This window comes from Perna viridis, chromosome 6 (genome assembly GCF_037379345.1).
Source record: "Perna viridis isolate PV_CMFRI_1.1 ecotype Kerala chromosome 6, ASM3737934v1, whole genome shotgun sequence".
Taxonomy (NCBI): Eukaryota; Metazoa; Mollusca; class Bivalvia; order Mytilida; family Mytilidae; genus Perna; species Perna viridis.
In genome coordinates this window covers 28,403,455-28,421,836 of record NC_142450.1, presented here as the reverse complement: position 1 = coordinate 28,421,836, position 18,382 = coordinate 28,403,455, and the positions used below count along the sequence as shown (strand labels likewise).

The window sequence follows — 18,382 nt, the reverse complement described above, 5'->3', positions numbered from 1 at the left end:
ACTTTATGTAATGTTTGCGAATAATTCGGCCGCGTTTACACGTAAACACTGCTTCAAAATAACTCTTACTACTATAATGAAATGTGTATGTGACTTCTCTTACTGCCGTAAGTTAAAACTGATTGGCGATTATTGTAACGTCGTGACCTGCTCATACTTGAATTTTGTGTCATTTGAGTTGTAAGTACAATCTTTGTAAGAGTCATGCAAATTTTGTAAAATGTGATAGACACCAAAAAAGGCTACATCAAATTTTATTTTCGTCATTAAGTTGCTTTAGAGGTCTACATTATAAAATGTATAATTATTCATTCCAATTTTTCTGCTCTTATGAGTTAATTCACACTGAAATTTCAATAGATTCTATTGTATTTTAGTGTCATTTACAGAGTTATCTCCCTTGATTTTATAACTCTACAGTGCATTCTAAATAATGTTTATCTCTTATGAACAAAGGTTCTAAAGCCACCTGTTAATTTCTGTTTACAATAACATTTTAAACAAAATATAGAAAATAAAAACATGTAGGCTTTCTCACCATGTATCACATTTTGCGTGGTTCTTAGCTGGAAAGCTACACAATTATTAATTCTAAATCGTCGAATTTACTCCTAAGGTTTTTTATAAATGACATCAACAAAGAGATAATCCCTCTCAATATAGCAACTCATTGTTTGCCCAAAGTATTTATGTTCGATTCTAAGCCGTTGTATTCTACCCGTTTTTACATTCCGTTCTCTTTTTAGATTTTATCTCGACTAGTTTTCTAGTATTGCATTCTGCATGATTAATCATGTATATTCTGGCCCTTGTCTATTCCGGTCAGGCTTAATAAGTCGAATCCAATGTAGTCCGATGCGGTCTACCCTCAGACCTATATTTTCTACACTGTCATTTTTTTTAAGTTTGATGATGTTTGTTTGGTCTGATAAAATATAGTCTAGTCAAGTCCGGTGGAGTCTAGCTAGTTGAGTGTGATGTAGTTTATGTACTCTATTTCAGTGTACAGTTTGGTTGAGGCTTGCCTTTAGTTTAAACATATTTATTCAAGTATATAAGTACACGCAAATACAGTATACACATTACATACAAACTCATAGTAGGATTCGGAAAGAAGCTAAACAGCTTATACAAAGTTCCGTGTCCTTAGGAATAAACTTGCAAGAATATTCTTGACTAGTAAATAAGACAAACGAATAGAAAAACAAAAATTGAATTACAAAATTAGTGAAGAGATGGAGTACATGGAAATCAAGCATTCATACACCTTTTACTTTTGATAATAAATTTCTAAACTTTAAGAAAACTTCTACATTTTGTTCAGCATTTAGTATATTTGAGCCATACAACAATACATTTACAGTAATAGGTACATCAAGTGCCATTGAAAATATGATTTCATTTCGTAATAAAGTATATTTGGGACAAAAGAGCAAATACGGGACTGTACAAGGTTACGACTGAACAGATGTTCGTTGAGTGAGGCATTGTTCGTTCACAACCTGGCATGTACTATTTGCCTAGTCGTGTACCAATAAAGTTAAGATTTGGGCATTTTATTAAATGTTCACTTGGTGAAGTCGTAAAGATGCTTGCCTTTATTTAGTTCATTCTAGTCTAGCTGATGTTGTCTGATTCAGGTGCGGATCCAGACTTTGAAAAGGTGCCAGCCGAGGTTCCTTAGAGAAAAAAAGGCTGCTAGGACATTATTTACCATTCTTTGTCAATTTTACAAATGAAAATAACACGTTTTCTAATAAAAAGGAAGGTTGCAAACCCACTGTACCCTCTTTTTTCTTTTGGATCCGCCACCGATTTCAGTTTAGTGTAGTTTAGTATTATCTCATCTGTTTAAGTAACTTGATAAAGTTTAGTTAGGCCTAGTCCTTCTTTTGTTCATTCTATTTAGGATAACACTCTTAACCTTTCTTGATCATATGAATAGGATTCTAATTCCGTCCTTCAGAGTGCCACATACCCTACCACACCGATCCATTTGCATTCCGTCCTTACGACTTCACCAAGTAAATGAAGCTAATATTAAAGTGCACAACCTTAAATGTGTATGTGTGTGGCTTTAAAATCTGTTAATTCTCATAACATTTTTGTTTATTCAATGAAGAAAAATATTATAACATATACAATATTTAGGATGAAAAATCTTGAGTTAGTCTAGTCTTTTAAATCCAAAGCTTTATCTGTTGTGCAAATAGTAAAGGATACCGTAAGGCAAAATAAAAGATGTTGCTGTTACTTGCTAAATCAAGGCACCGTAAAGATACCTATAGTAATACTAACGCCAAAAGCAGTATAACTTTTTGAATCCATCTTTAAAACGTTTATTCAAAAGACCATATATGATTGGATTGCAACAGCTGTTAGCGTAGCCAATCAAGAGTGTCCCCATGTGAAAACCCCGATGCACATTGTCTTTGGTAACTATGCTTAGAATCATGCTAACACAGTACGGAAACCAGCTAATGGAAAAGACAAGTACAACAATCCCGAGCACAACCGCGAGTCGAACTTCTTCAGGCTTCACTTTATTTATTATCGATTTTTGCACAGCATCTTTTGTATTTTCTATAGTTTTAATGATTTTCTTATCTGTGATACCTATGCCATTACATGTACATTTTTTAAATTTATCTTTTGTGTAATAAACTTTATTCTCGAATTCAGGAGTGTTCGGAAGTTGGATGTCCGGTTCTGGTTCGATATCATTCCCAACTGACATTCTATCTTTTTGAGATTTTCCATTAATTGTCACTGAGGACTCCGTTTCACTTTTTGAATTTTGAACCACATATGTGTTGCATACTTTACTTCTACTGGTTTTGACAGCCGTGTATATTTTAAAGTTACAAACCATCATGACGCACAATGGTATTCCAAAGCAACATGATATCATAAATAGAGAGTAAGATAATGAATTCGGCCAATCTGCGAAACATATGTATTGAACTGGTGTGTACCGATATTCGCTCCATCCGACTAGTGGGGGAGTCGATACAGCGATTGTAACAAAAACTGTACCTGAAAAAAAATGGAAGAACATTATTCATAGTATACACTTTTGGCATGTTTTGTTTGGTGTACAGTGTACCTTTCATGGGATTTTTTTCTCTTTGTATCTTTTCATTATACATGTATCCCTTCTTACAATGTAATGAACTCAATATTCAATTTTAGATTTTTCGTCAATTGACAAAACTTTATTTAAAACCAGCTTCTTGTTTTGATAAATCAAGTTTATATTTAACGCATATGTCAATGTTTGATTGAAATTGTTTTAGATCGACTACTTATTCATATTCAAAGTCATTATTTTTTATCGATTTAGATCGAAGATCACAACTGATATAGCAGTCGCCAGAGCCTTTTATCTAAATAGATTTGTACACCCTGTAAACTAGCATCCGAAATTATATTAGTAATACACTACCGCAGGAAAATAGTTCCACTGGTATACCCCATTAAGGTTCAAATGCTGATAGTTAGGTCCACTTTGTAGGTATTTCTAATTTGTTATATTTAATTCTATGCTATTTACGCCAATAAACAGACCCTTTTACTTTTAATGCGACCTAAATATGATGATGATTAATTGGTCTGTATTAACAACGATTCAATTAAAAAATAGTTGACCTCATATCTCATCAGTACCTGTTTATTTCTATGCATTTACCAGAATAAACCAATCGTTCATTATGTTATATTCAATGTGTCGCTTACAAATACAATATTCTTAGACGTATAATGAGCCATTTGATGTTTAGCTAGAAAAAAAAAGACCTTGCAAGATTATGAATCATTGTCATCACTCATAGAAATGAAAAAGAGCAATGCAGGGTGCCAATTGGAAGGGTTGTCCTCAGAAATTTCATGCAGGGCCTGGCAGATCCATATAGTATTTACAAAAAAGGGGCAGTGGTTCCGATCAAGAAACTTATAAAAGAAAAAGTTTTCAGGTGGCAGGCAAGGACTACACTCCCTGTTCTAGGCTGATATTTATCGCTCATCTTTTTTGCTAAAGTTTTTAAGTTAACAAAAAGGCAGCATAATCTCCAAACCAACCTGATCAATCACCCGCTGTATAGTGTGTTTTCATTACGATTACCGTCTCGTGACTTCGGAGATGACAAATAAAAATGAAGACGATGGCATAGGGATTTCGATCATGCATTTCTCAGGAATAGTGCTAGTCTGTGGTCTGGTGATATCGCTTTTTGTAATAATAATTTTATTTGGCTGTTTGGCCATGTGTTATAATGATAGAGCTGCAGTTGCTTCAGGTCCTCAGAAGTGCAAGTCGAGTGTTTCCTGCACCAGACATAATTGTTGAAATTTTATTCTAAGACTTTGGTGTTTATGTTAATGTACGTGTCTCTGGAACTAGGTGCCCATAAACTAAGGGTTTTTTTTACATGACATACAGATGTCTATGCGATAACTTGTAGGACTTGAGCTATACAGCTTATCAACTGAGAAATATAGCTAGTTGAGAGGGACATGTACCTAAGAGCATGGCTAATTTCAATGATTGTGACTTAAGTTTGAATGATTTGACTGCGTGACAGTTTCGACCTGGAGATCTTTAAATTGAATTTCGATTTGAAAATTTAGAAAATGGGAAAGACTAGTAGATTGTAGTTCAATTATGCAGTATGTGGATGTTTTGTGTTAACTCATCTAGGTGTTCCAAGTAAATCATCATCGAACCTGAATATTTCGCAAACTGGTGCACTGCATGCTACGATGCATCGCGAATTTTGTTGTGTGCTTCATGATCAATTTGAAATGTCCTTCGTAATCAGAATGGTGAATTTAAAATTAAATCAGAGAGTTCAATATTTACCATTTACATCAAGAAGCCTGTGGTTTGATACAAATGAATTCGATCCCTGTTTTCCTTTTATCCCTGAATTATCCCATATTTTTGCAATTTGATGATTATTTGAGGCGTAAAAATTCGAACGACCGATATACATTGATTCAGTACATGAGAACTTTGATTATTAAAACGTTGGTGACCATATTATGTTCTGATATTGCTAAAATACTCACCAATAATAAAGAGAGCAGCTTTTTTTCTTGTGTATATCCTGTAAAAACTATTGGGTCTGCAAACCATTACATACCGGTTAATACTTATATTACACAGTGATAAAACACTGCCACAAAGAGTTACCATGTTTGAAAATCCAAACCATCGACACGCAGCCTCGGACAATATCCATTCTCCCGAAAATATTGTAAGAATTGTTACTGGCATATTAATCAAAGATACGAGCAAGTCGAATGCTGATAAAGTAAGTAAAAATGAATTTGTTATTGTTCTCAGAGTGCGAGATCGGAGCACTATAATCCATATTGATATATTTCCAACAACGGCTACTATGCAAATTACAGTAAGCACTGTTCCTTCGATGAATTGTTCCGTCTGTAAGTAGTTGTGGTCATATCCATTCTCTCCAATCTTGTCTGTTTTGTTATTAAGAGTAAATTCTCCTTGTTCTCCTTCTAATCTTCCAGGAAGAAGTGGGTTATAAACTTTATCAGAACTATGATGTCTGTTTTCCATCTAGTTTCATTTGTGCACAGTGAAAAAATTCGGACGTACGCTTGTCGTATCTTTACTTTCACGCAGTCATCCGTTTGTTTGTTTTCGCCAAACAGAACAATAAAATTTCTTTCAAATATTATTTATTTTTTGAACGATTAAAATCACTTTGTTGACAACTTTTGGTGTTTTTTATTTACATACTGAAACGACTGATTAACTAATTTACCTAGTAGATAATCACAAGCTGATCTTCCGTTTGAGAAATTGTATGTTTTCACCCATTCAGGATATCTGACTATTAGGATGTAGAACAGTCGTCATAACCCTTATGATTCCGGTATTGACACCTGGATTAAGTCATCTATTATTTAAATAGCACACTCTTCAGTGTAATACTCGCGGGGTTTGATTCATTTTGTAAAATTATGATTTCCCTTAAAATAAGTGAAGTACGAAATTACGTATCACTATAAATACATATAATGCTTTATTCGTTACGACACACGTTTAATTGATGTCACAAATAAATTAAGTTGCACATTTCTTATAATTACCTCGCACATTTCTTAAAATAAGACAGTTTATAAAATGTTGAAATTCAATATATAATCTTTATAAATATCATTGAATTCTTAACTGGCCAAGGGATACGTATCTGTATGAATATTATCACCGAGAAGTACGTACATGTACATTAATTACATTTTGTATAGCAATATATATGGAGTCACTTAGATGATTAAATTGAACGACGGTATTTTAAAGCATTTTAAGGGCAAATACATTCATATATTGTTTTATTATGTTTTTTTTTGTAAGTATAGAGCATGATTCATACACTTTTTTCTGTGAAATTTATACTTTTTTTCTGTAAATTATATATTTTTTTCTGTAAAATGTGCACGTTTACTGTAAAATTTATACTTTTTTGGTAATTTTTATACTAATACACTTCCGTTAGCATTGAGGCAATTTGAATAGACCAAACAAATATAACAATCATTCCTTATAATTAAATTTTCAAAATTCAACGAGTGAATCATTAAAAAATGTGAACACGTCATGTTAATTACAAAAAATTGTCTATGAGATTATGGACGAGTTTTTTATCCAATCGGAATCCGTGTTACAAGTTTCAGACATTAAATTATTATATCATTGACTTTATTGATTCCTGTTTTATTTCACTTGTAAATGTTGGCCATTATTCCCCGGTCAGTCAACATTTTACGAAAATTCCAAATTTACCCTCTGTATCTAGTAACTACATGTACCTGTGTTGAGTAATTATTATTAAATAGAGAGATACTTAGTTTATCTATAATACCTAATTTTCAGAATTGTAAGACATCTCATCTCGCCTGAACTACAAAATACAAATGGTACATTTATTGTGGTTTATTATTATTGTGTAATATAACGAGAATAGGTATGGTCATATGTGAAAGAGACAACAACCCCTTCGGGATGAAAATGTCAGCCCAAAGTAACCCACTGGTCTTCAATGAACGAGGTAACCCTCACATCACAGGGCAGAGTGCAGCTGGCCCATATACAACATTATACAAAGATTCAGCGGAAGAGTTGACCCTACATACTTAAGTAACACAAAAATAAACTAAATAAAAGGTGAAAACGAAACAAGACATACGGATGCCAGAAATTTCTAATTTGGGACAGGCGCAAAAAAATGTGACGGCGTTAAAGTATACTGTGGCGTGATCACAACTCTCTCCCTTTAAAGTCTGGCCACTGTAATAAATAAAATATTACACAAATTGACAATTAGTAAAATAAAACACACCTAATATCAGAGTTCCTTGTTACAGCGGAAATAAAGAAACGGAATATAAAAATACACAAATGTACAAACTAAGGAATACTAGCTGTTAACTAACATGCCAAGTCCAGACCTGTTTAAACCTACAAAAATGTATGTCCCTATCGTACGTAAAATCAATCCCAATTCTTCTCATGCTGGGTTGAGAACCACCGCATATCATAAATCATGCAATAAGGACACAACCCATGCATGCCAAAAACTGCTTTTAAATTATATAATAGTGTGTTAATTTCTATGTCCAATTTGTGAATGTTTATTTTGCCACAAAACTAACAACGGGAGATCCAACCAGCGCAACACCACTGGTCCATATATGGCAAAAAAAAGTGGTCTGGATCATCACAACTCTAGCAATGTTGCATTTAAGTTCGAGAAAAGGCAACAACAAGATTACCGAACACGTAATCCGACTCATAATCACGTCAAGTCCAAAATAAATCGGGCAAAATAGTTATTACACCACCGGAGCAGCTGGTACCGCAATGGTCCTGACTTGTTACAAACACTTCAAACGAAATGGTGGGCTAAATCTAGGTTTTACAGCGCATGCGCACTAAACCCCCCTTCCATTGCGGCGTGACTATACCAGTGGTGATTAAAAGGTACCAGTATCGTATTGCATATCCCTGAGCAGGTGTACGTCAAAACATGGATGCTATAAAAATATAGTGCATTTTCTTTTTGCCTCTCTACAAACTAATATTTTGTCAAAAGATATGAACAATTACTTATAAAATAGAGCAAACATCACACTGTAAGATGAAGAACTTTTTTAAAAGAAAATCTAACATGATATCATAAAAATGTTCCACTGAAAAGGTTGGTTTGGTGAGTGCAAAACGAAAGTGAAAGTAGGGAAAATTGCTATTTACAGTTCGAGACTACTTTTCTGTCCGATCTTCGTGGACTCACCCTATTTTCTTTGCGGGAAATTATTTTTTCACATGTCTTTAGAAATGCTACATAAATGAAAGTTTTATTGAATCAATTTACATATTTTTAAAAAAATCCTAAAAATATGCACTTCACTATAGAAGTCTATGGGAAAATTAATACGATACTGAGACCAAAAAGTATTTGCATGCTGTTGTCATAATCGGTAAATCAGCGGTCTTATCATGCAGCACAAAGAACATTAAAATGAAATTCTCTTATATATATAAATACAAATATTAATCGCAATAATTTAATTTCAGAAGTAAAGAATTTCGTCCATCACCTTGTAATGACAGTGACGTCATTAAACTTTTTGTAATAATTTACTCATTGAATTTATGTACTCGAATTATAAGGAATGACTATTATATTTTTTCGGTCAGTTTAAATAAACAGTCCAGAACTGTGGGTTAGCACACCCGTTCTGATCGGAAAATATGTCATTTTCACGTGTAACATGAACAAAAATTGGCAAATATAGTCCTAGCACCCAACGTTTTTGGGGAACATCAGCTGGCACCCATCCTTAATTTTCAAAGTGTCTTGATCCGGCCCTGTGATGTTATCAGATAAAAGTTCCTGCATGCGCTGTATTATGAGAATTTCAAATCACGTTTTTCATTAATCGGAAATAATAATTGTCGGAAATCGGTGGATTTTACAGTAAACCAAGGGGAGCAACTTTATGTTTATTTTTGCAAGAGGATGGAAAACAAAATTCGAACAGTTGTTCCAGGAGAAGCTCCTGAGTCAGATGATGACGAACCTGTTAACGGAACACAGATGGTAGTGTTGATCTTTATTTATTAATATTGGGGGGGGGGGGGTCTTGTTGACTAGTCCGAATTTCCTCTGACCCTGCAACCCTCCTCTTTTTTATGTGGTCTTGGATATTGATATATGTCGGATTGGGTATATCAAAATCCAAATGAAAAAGAGGAGGGTTGCAGGGTCAGAGGAAATTGGACTACTTGTTGACTTAACTTATGTTCCCATCTGATCTAGTATCAGTATCCAGTATGTAGCCCACTTGTACATTGTACATAACCTACACAAAGGTGCCCAGATTATGGTTGTCTCGCTTCAACTCATTTTTTTTTTCAAATGAAATCGAATATATCACTATTTACTGCTCAGCGATCACTTGACAAATAATGAATCTAATAAATAAACACAGGTGTCACAATCAAATACATCTTAATATGGGGTGGGCATTGCCAAAATCAGCGAGCACCGTGAGCTTTACCATACATGTACTGTCAGTGCGAGACTTGTAAAAACTAATAAAGGACATTACAAAGAGGGGGTGACCCAGTTGAAAATGTTTGCTTTGCAAGTGCAATATTTTCATTTATATTTAAGCAGCAAGCAAAATAAGTATTTCTATTTGAAAGTCTTGTCTTTTTAATTAATGAATAACTTGAACAATTTCCCCACCCCCAAAATTCCAACCCCATACCCCCTTTCCCGTCGCTCTCAAAATGGTCAATAACTTTATAGCACCTCGCAATACTTTACATTTTATATCCCTTAAGGGCATCTCTAGCAACATCCATTTCAGTTATGGCATGTCAGATCAATCTGTACATGTACATATACCGGAAATATTACAGTTCTCCACAGATGGTGGGAATATTTTACACATATCATGTGACGTATACAAAATTCAGACAACAGTTGCAAATATTCCAAACAAGAAAATGAGTGCCTTTCCTATCTTAGAAAAGCTATGCTTTGATTTTGATATTATAATCAGAGTTATATTTTTTTCCAAGGCGGTTAGGTTCTTTACAACTGCAACAGTGTAACAGCTGAGATACACATACATACATCCACATGTTTCCCGAAGTTTTTAAAAACATAACTTTCACTTCTTTAAATAAGTAAAACAAATTAGAAAAAGACTTGAAAACTATCAGATAAGATGAATTTATTTTTACTGAAACGTAATCTTAACCTATATTTTTTTTATTTGTTTAATTGAAGGAAATGATGTATTTTCTCTGTAAGGACAGTCACTTTTTGTTACTTCTGGGACACAACTTTTTTTTTCATTAGTATATTGGGGAACCTTAAGGGAAATTTAGAAAGTACACATAATAACTGTAGAGCTCACACCGCTTTGTGGTGCTTGCTATTAAATCAACACAATAATTTGAACATTCAAACTCCATATTTCTACAATCGCTAGGACTGGAAGTGAAACTACTGTGACCTTGACATCGCTAGACAGACAATAAAAAGTGCAGGAAAATTAGTGTTTGTTGCATTAGATAATATTTATACCTCATAACTTCAGAAATAACCAACAAAATGTTTGTGAAGTTTGCCTTTGTAAGATAATGATAGGCCAAATTTAGTTGAAATGCACTGTGGCAATATGTTAGGAAAGTTTTCCCACACTTATTCCCTATAAACAGGCAAAAAATCTAAGTCACAACTGCTTCATGATTTGATGTATTGAATGTATTAAATTTTAAAAAGATGAAGTTAAGAATAATGATGTACCACCCATTGCCTGATTCTTACACAGAATGGTACTGAAGTATTTGTGACTTGGTATAGCGATGTCATGGTCACAGTAGTTTCACTTTGGTCCAAGCGATTGTAGAAATATGAACTTTGAATGTTCAAATCATTGTGTTGATTTAATTAGAGGTATTTGATTAAGATATCCATGTTTATTCATTAGATTCATCATTTGTCAAGTAATTGCTTGATACTTTATATTAATACTTTTAGTACATATATTTGTATAGTCAGACTATATAATACTAACAGTATTAATATAAAGTCTCTGGTACATGGAAATGAAGAACAATGCAATATCATCATCTTTAGTTGTCTATTCCCAGTCATATTTGTATCTTCTTCATAAATTTGTAAACAATTTTTTGATAAATTTGCAATCAGAAGGTTACTTTCTGTGACATTTATTGGTTGATACCATTGGCTGATTTTAATGATGTTAGGCCAATAAAAAAATGTGTGTGGTTCTGGTCACTTCTTCAAATTAAATAGGGTTGGTACACATAGATAACAAAATATTTTTTTTTAATTTATTTTTTCTAACAAATCAAGATTGGCTACATCCTGCAAGATGAGTGTCTAAGGGTACTATTTAAATGATAATTACAACAACTGATCACATGACAGTCATCTCAAACAGGGAATGAAACATCAACAGGCTTTAAATTTACAGCTTTCCTTTGTTTGTGGCCACAGCTGCAAGTAAAATGCACAGCCATTGTTGTTTACAATGGTAAATACAGAGTCAGTCTGTAGAAGTAACAAAAACAAATCTGGTTTTCCAAAGTGGGTAGAGTGGCTAGGGTTGGTTGGGCAACTGAAACAACACATATTTTTTTATTTAGCATTACCATTGATGACAAGCCAATACCCAGTCATCAGCCCAAGGTTGATATTGGCTTGCAACTTCCACTGTTAGTATAGGAGCAAATGATGTACATCCTTATCTCTTCCAAATATATAGATTTCAAAAAAGTTTTTTGAATTTTTTTTATAGGAAGATCCCAAGCCAGATAAACCAATACTTCCTACTAAAGCTGTAGTGGTGTCTGGGGAGGCTTCTGAGTCAGATGATGATGACGGTGATAGCACTACTAAAGACTTACCACCCTTAAATGGTAAATGACTAGCCCATGATTAATTAATTTGTACTTGTTCATGTACTCTGTGTTGCTAATGTAAACTTGCAATGTATTTGAACATCACATCTGACAGTCTATATCAATGAACATTATCCTAATGATGCACAGTGCATTTTGACCACAATAATTATACCCCCACAAACAAAGTTTGGGGGTATATAGGAATCACCCTGTCTATCTGTTTGTCCATCCATCTGTTCATGTTTCTTGTCAGTGGAACTCCTCCTTAACCACTCATAGGATTGTGATGAAATTTTATAAGAAGGTTTGGCTATGTTCCATGTGCATGAAGAAATATAGTTATTGTAAGAGGATTCTAAAGGAGATGATCCTACATAAGGGTTTTACATGTTGAAACATTGAAAGTACAACTCCAGGGAATTTCATCAAATTTTATAGGAAGGTTGTTATGTAGATCTGCATTAAGGAATATAGCTTCTCATAGAGGATTCCAAAGGGAGATAATTGAACTTACAGGTTATATATTTAACTTCACATTTGAAGCGGGGGTATTCTATTTATGAGCCTGCTCACAGTATTTCTAGTTTAATTTGGTTAACAGAAATACATGTATTGTTGCTGATTTTACCAACAAGAATAAAAAAAAGCAATTTCCCACTTATTACTGCTAGGGTTTCTTTTATTATTTCTTTACTATTGGTACTCATTAATTCTCACACAGAGAGAGCTTCAAAGAGCTTTGACCTTTCATTAGTTGTTTTTGTCTTATTTTATCTTTAAATTTGTTTTTGTAATCTGTCTAAATCTTCAATTATAGTGGATAAAGATGGGAAAGGTGATGAAGACCTTATAATTGTCAACACTTCCTCTGTACCAGGGATAGAGAGAGCTCATATGATTGGTCATGGCATGTCTAAATATGATAGCTTACTTCACAGGAAGTTGAGTATGTACTTGTGTAATCTTTAACTTGATATTATTATTATTAGTTCCATACCTGTACATGATACAGGTGGTATAAGATTTATTATATATCCATGCAACCAATAGTTTCTTTTCTTTTCTGATGGTTTGATTTGTTTTGTTTGTTTTGTTATTTGTTTTGTTTTTTTTTTGGTTAATTATGCATATGTAATATCTTTCTAGTGGTAACATACATTGTACCTTTTTATGATTAATAGTGACAGACATACTGTTGCTTTACATACTTCAAGGTTGCTAGTGCTTTTAGTTGATCATTGAAGTGCAGGATCCATTAGAGGTTCTAAATTACCTATTTATATAGGTAAAATGTTTTTTTTTGTTTTTTTTCATGTCAGTTTCCAATATTAAGATACTATAACACACAACTCTTTCATTTCTTGGAGACTAAAATAATGTTTCTTCTCAGAAACTGATGTGGCTTTGGATTTAGAACATATCTATACTTCAAAAAGCTAAAATAAGGTTAGCAAATATCTGGTTAAAAAACAAAAAAATAAAATCCTCCCTCCCACCCAATATTTATTGTGAAGGTTGGATGAGAAGAATCTAACATTTAAGTTTACTTACTAATGAATGGAATTTAAAGGATATTTCACAAAATCTTTATAACATATTTCCATTGTGCACCTCCTATTTCATATTTTGATCCAGATTAATATGGAGGCTTTGCATGGCAAAACATGGATTTTGTCATTTATGAATGTTGGGAAACAAGGGTACCCATTTTTCATCCCTTACTCCTCCTACACCATTGATTGGAATTACATGTTAATTTTACTGATTTTTTTCATTACATATTTTAATTGTGAACCTCTCATGTCAGGTTTTGATCTAAATAAATGTGGGAGTAGTGGTATCAAGTTAGTGAGTATTGTTCAGTTTTCTAAATTATTTGAGTTTATGTTAGATCTTTTTGATGAATGGAAACTCTAAGAAGTACATGCATTTATGTGTATAAATATCATTAGGCTGAAGGGGAGCAATGTACTTCAGTAATGTATGTTCACAATATATTTTTAATACTGTATATTTGGAGGTCAAAGGGTGCAAATGGGGGAATTGGGATATCAAGTTAGCAAGCATTGTTCACAGTTTTTCTAGTTAACCATTACTTTTAATAGAGACATATTTAGATTAAATATGAAATTCATGTTATAAATTTGGACAAGTAGTGATCACAGACAAACAAATATTTACTTTTACAGCTTTTTAATTATTGGTTTGAACAATTTGTTCATACAATGTACACTAACATAAATTTAATTCATTCTTATTCCAGTTTCTCTTGGGGATGAGATATGAAGAACAATAAGGCCACAGAAATAGGCAGAATCTGAAGTGAACTAGAAAAAAATTGTGAGATGTGAGCCATGATATCTCAACCCCATCTTTTGATAACATTCACCTTATGACCTCTTAATTGATTTGGATAAAAAAAAAGTTCATGATGGAAATACGTGTTAAAGATTTTGTGAAATTTTCATTAAATTTTGTTCCGTTGTGTTGTATGAGTAATAGATAAGAGATGGGTACCCTACATCAGGGGATGATAAAGTCCATGTTTGCTGGACTATAGTAACTTAAGATCAAAATCTAAAATGAAAGGTGCACATATTCAATACAAAATAAAAATTCTGTAAAAGTTTCATAAAATTACATGTATGTGACAAGGTCCATGTTTTACTATATGAAACCCCCAAATTGATTTGGATCTAAATCTAAAATAGGAGGTGCACAACACGAACATGTAATAAATATTATTTGAAAGTTTCATCATATTCCAATTAGTAATGTAAGAGGTAATTGGTAAAAAATGGGTTTCTCTCTCAGTGTTCTTACCCACATTTTTGGATAGCGCTAGATTTAGTGCATGTGACATGACATTAATAGGTCCCATGTCGAAAAGTGCCATGTCATATTTTATGTATTATTTAAAATCTGATCTTTGTATTGAAAATGTTCTTTGCCGTTTATGTTTATATGAATTATTCGTAGTTAAATATTTTACCATTGCATTTGAAGTAATTATAACATTAATATTTTTTGTTCTTTTTTTATATTTAACACAAAAAGTAAAAAGATATCAGAGTTTGTCACTTACAGTAGTTCAGTAGTCCTGTGCCTACCTAATTTGAGAGAGGACAACTTAGAAATTTTAATTGGTAATCCTTTGGGCTGCCTAAATTAATTCATCAAATTTTACTCTATCTAAAGACAGGGTCGCAATATAATTTTTGAGGACTGTCAACAAGGTAACACAGTACTGAAGTCAATAGCGCAGCGCACAAACTCAATTGCTCTGTAAAGCCCAGCACTTTAAGGGCCTGGGAGAACGCTGCCTCTGTATAATGAAAGGAACAATGAAGAAGGAAGGATGGATGATTATTACTCTGGTATATACCCCCACTCAGAATTGGGGGTATAAAAAGTGTAAACCTCATTGTTCCAAGTATTTTATGTACATGTACATGAACCATTGAATGTGTATTTTGTAGGAGAGAGAAACATAGCATTAAGAAGACATATTGTTGATTCAAATCATCAAGTATATTTATCATCTTCTAAGGATTTATACAACATCAGATTACAGCTTCATAAAACACAAGGCTGTCTACAGGTCTGTTTGATTTGTTCATACTAACAGTATTTTTGAAAGTTGAATTTATTTTTATAAACAGATATTTTTATATTGGTATTTGGCCATCTTTTTTTTTTTCGATTTTAAATACTTTTTTTGCTAATATTTTTTAAGTATGTTTCCTGATTTAGTTCAAAGATATACATAATATATAATATATGATATATAATATTTGATATATAATAATATATTGAATTTTGTTTTTGTTTTACAGGATGTGTCAGATACCATGTCATCTTTATCCAACGATTTGTTCAAACTTGATGCCAAATTAGATACTGTGTCAACATGTACAATACTTCCCACTATCAGCTTTCCTTGTGTATAGATGCTTCTTTATCCAGCTACTTGTTTTTGCTTAATGCTAAGTTGGACATTATGTCAACATGGAAATACTTCCCTTCTTTCAAGTTTTTAGTGACATACATTGTTTCTAACCATTTCTTAATCAGTTTGAAATATGTAGTAATTGTAATATTTGCATATACAATTTGAAGTGCATGGCAATTAATAAAAATGTATTGATTTATCCCATCCAAAATTTACAAGACATTTTGACCACCATTCAGTGATGAAATTTCTTTGAGAGATTTCCTGCCATTCACATTTTCCAAGGTTTCTACAGATTTTATGGGAGAAACTGATCCTCCTTCAGCTTGTTTTTGATTTCTACTATATCTCCACTTCTACAGTAAAATTTAGACTTTTACATGGTCACTGAAGCTTGCATATTGAAAAACCTCAATTTTACCATGTAGTTTGGAGAAATCTATATTTCATAGTAACAAAAAACTATGGCAAGCGAAAGTGGACAAAAATCAATATTTTTTAATATTAGAAAATGAATTTGTAATATTACAAAATCATTTTTTAATATTAGAAATTCATTTCGTAATATTAAAAATTCATTTTCTAATATTACAAATTCCTGATTTAGTAATATTATAAAACATCAGACATTTTGTAATATTACAAATTGAATATGTAATATTAGAAAATGAATTTGTGATATTAGAAAATCACTTTGCAATATTGCAAAATCAGTCACATTTTATAATATTACAAAATGATTTTCTAATACTAAAAAATCGTAATTGAATACGACAAATCCACTTTCTAATATTAGAAAATCAATTTCTAATATTAAAAAGTCACTTTTTAATATTAGAAATTCAGTCGATTTTTTAATATTAAAAAGAATTATGTGATATTAGAAATCTAATTTGTAATATTAGAAAATGAATTTGTAATATTAAAAATCATTTTTTAAATATTAGAAAATACTTATTTTTGTCCACTTTGGCTTGGCATAAAAAACTCTTTGACACAATGTTACCTGCATAAATGCTATGCTACATGTATGTCCATGTACTAGCCAGGCTGGTGGTGCTTTACATTAAGAATTTTTAGAAGTTCTCATTTAATGCTGAAATGCATTCAACATACCCAGAAAACACCTTTGAGGCAAACAAATATGTATGTTGGATTGTTGATTTAATTAGTGAAAATTAATGCATCTTTCAACTAGCAAGGATCCTCCATTGATTTTTTTTTTGTGAATTTCATATTTTCTTTTAAAATAATGAAAGCTTCTTTTGTCACATCCTGGTTACTGATACCTGCTGTTGAATATCTTTACTTGACCATGAGCTTAGGGATCAATTCGAATATTGTCATACATGTATATTGTACATTCAAGCCTAATATGTATGTGTGGTTGTTTTTGTAATATGACCTTGTTGCTATGGGTTATAGGAAAATATTCAGTGATTATCAACTATAAGTGCAATATAACATTCCAGTTTTATTAATGTTTCAAATGTTAAGTTTTACAAATTATTTTATAGTGATTTTATATGATCAATGTAAATAAAAACATTCAATGTATCTGTTTTGTGTTTAGGAGGTAGACCTAGGGTAAGGGACACAACTCTGTCAAATCATTGGAACGTTTGTATTCAGCATTTACATCAACCTCATGTAAACGTCGAAGTAACTTGGACTGATTGAATTCTGTTTTATATGAAAGCTTGATAGGCTTTGATGAAATATGATACAAACATATCACTGATTTCAACAGTCATTTCCCTTACCCCATGTCTACCTCCTTAATTCAGTTTTCTATAAAATCAAACTCCCTTTTTACTGTAGAATTTGTTCGGTTTTAGACAGGTCTTTGGTTTATTCAAGTTCATTGTACATTTAAATTGACTCGAAGGGGTTAAAAAATGTCTGGTTTACACAGATTTTCAGTTTAGTTAGGGTTTGGTTTAGACAGGTTTCACCTTAAACGTCTCAATCCAGCTTAATTCATTCTGTCCCGATCCGGTATGTAAAGAAACATTTCAAGTTTTAAGCTCACCTTTCCCGAGGGGCATGTGATCTATTGCCATCACTTGGTGTCCGTGGTCGGCGTTAACATTTTTAAACTGTTCCCAGACCGTTCTGGACCAATTAGAACCAAACTTTGTATGAATATCTCTTAGGGTATTCTGCGTAGTCAACATATGGGAATGTTTTATCCATCGACTAATATGGCCGCAGTTACTAAAAATTGAACATAGTGGTCTGACTACAGTTTTTTGCATGTATCTCCAAAACCGTTAGATATAGCCATGTATATTTTGAAGTGGGATGAAAGTGTTCAACATGATGAGATCTATTTGTGGTCAACTCTTTTGTGTAATGTATCAAACCATGTTGGATTTCATGCGCCTTTTTTGGATGTTTTTTTTTTCTTTTCTTTTTTTTGTTTATTTATTTTTTATTATTATTATTTTTTT

The 18,382-nt window shown here is 32.5% G+C and overlaps 2 protein-coding genes across 2 annotated transcripts; one reads left to right on the top strand and one right to left on the bottom strand.

The window, feature by feature from the left end:
* Positions 1-1,026: 1,026 nt before the first annotated feature.
* On the bottom strand, positions 1,027-5,988 carry LOC148614367 (tyramine receptor Ser-2-like). Its single transcript, XM_088588490.1, has 2 exons — positions 5,068-5,988; positions 1,027-3,036 (listed from the first exon to the last, which is right to left on the bottom strand). Exons 1-2 carry the CDS (start codon positions 5,582-5,584, stop codon positions 2,294-2,296), a joined length of 1,260 nt encoding a protein of 419 aa, XP_088444616.1. The 5' UTR covers positions 5,585-5,988; the 3' UTR covers positions 1,027-2,293.
* A 2,965-nt stretch (positions 5,989-8,953) lies between these two features.
* On the top strand, positions 8,954-17,486 carry LOC148614366 (uncharacterized). Its single transcript, XM_088588491.1, has 5 exons — positions 8,954-9,131; positions 11,872-11,992; positions 12,795-12,923; positions 15,457-15,578; positions 15,814-17,486. The coding sequence occupies exons 1-5, from the start codon at positions 9,051-9,053 to the stop codon at positions 15,925-15,927; spliced, it is 567 nt and encodes a 188-aa protein (XP_088444617.1). The 5' UTR covers positions 8,954-9,050; the 3' UTR covers positions 15,928-17,486.
* The last annotated feature ends 896 nt before the right edge of the window (positions 17,487-18,382 follow it).

Coding starts and splice junctions, on each gene's coding strand:
- LOC148614366 (XM_088588491.1), top strand. CDS start 9,051: ATGGAAAACAAAATTCGAACAGTTGTTCCAGGAGAAGCTCCTGAGTCA. Junction 9,132..11,871: donor CTGTTAACGGAACACAGATG/GTAGTGTTGATC, acceptor TTTTTTTTATAG/GAAGATCCCAAGCCAGATAA. Junction 12,924..15,456: donor CTTACTTCACAGGAAGTTGA/GTATGTACTTGT, acceptor TGTATTTTGTAG/GAGAGAGAAACATAGCATTA.
- LOC148614367 (XM_088588490.1), bottom strand. CDS start 5,584: ATGGAAAACAGACATCATAGTTCTGATAAAGTTTATAACCCACTTCTT. Junction 3,037..5,067: donor AGCTGCTCTCTTTATTATTG/GTGAGTATTTTA, acceptor ATTTTTTTTCAG/GTACAGTTTTTGTTACAATC.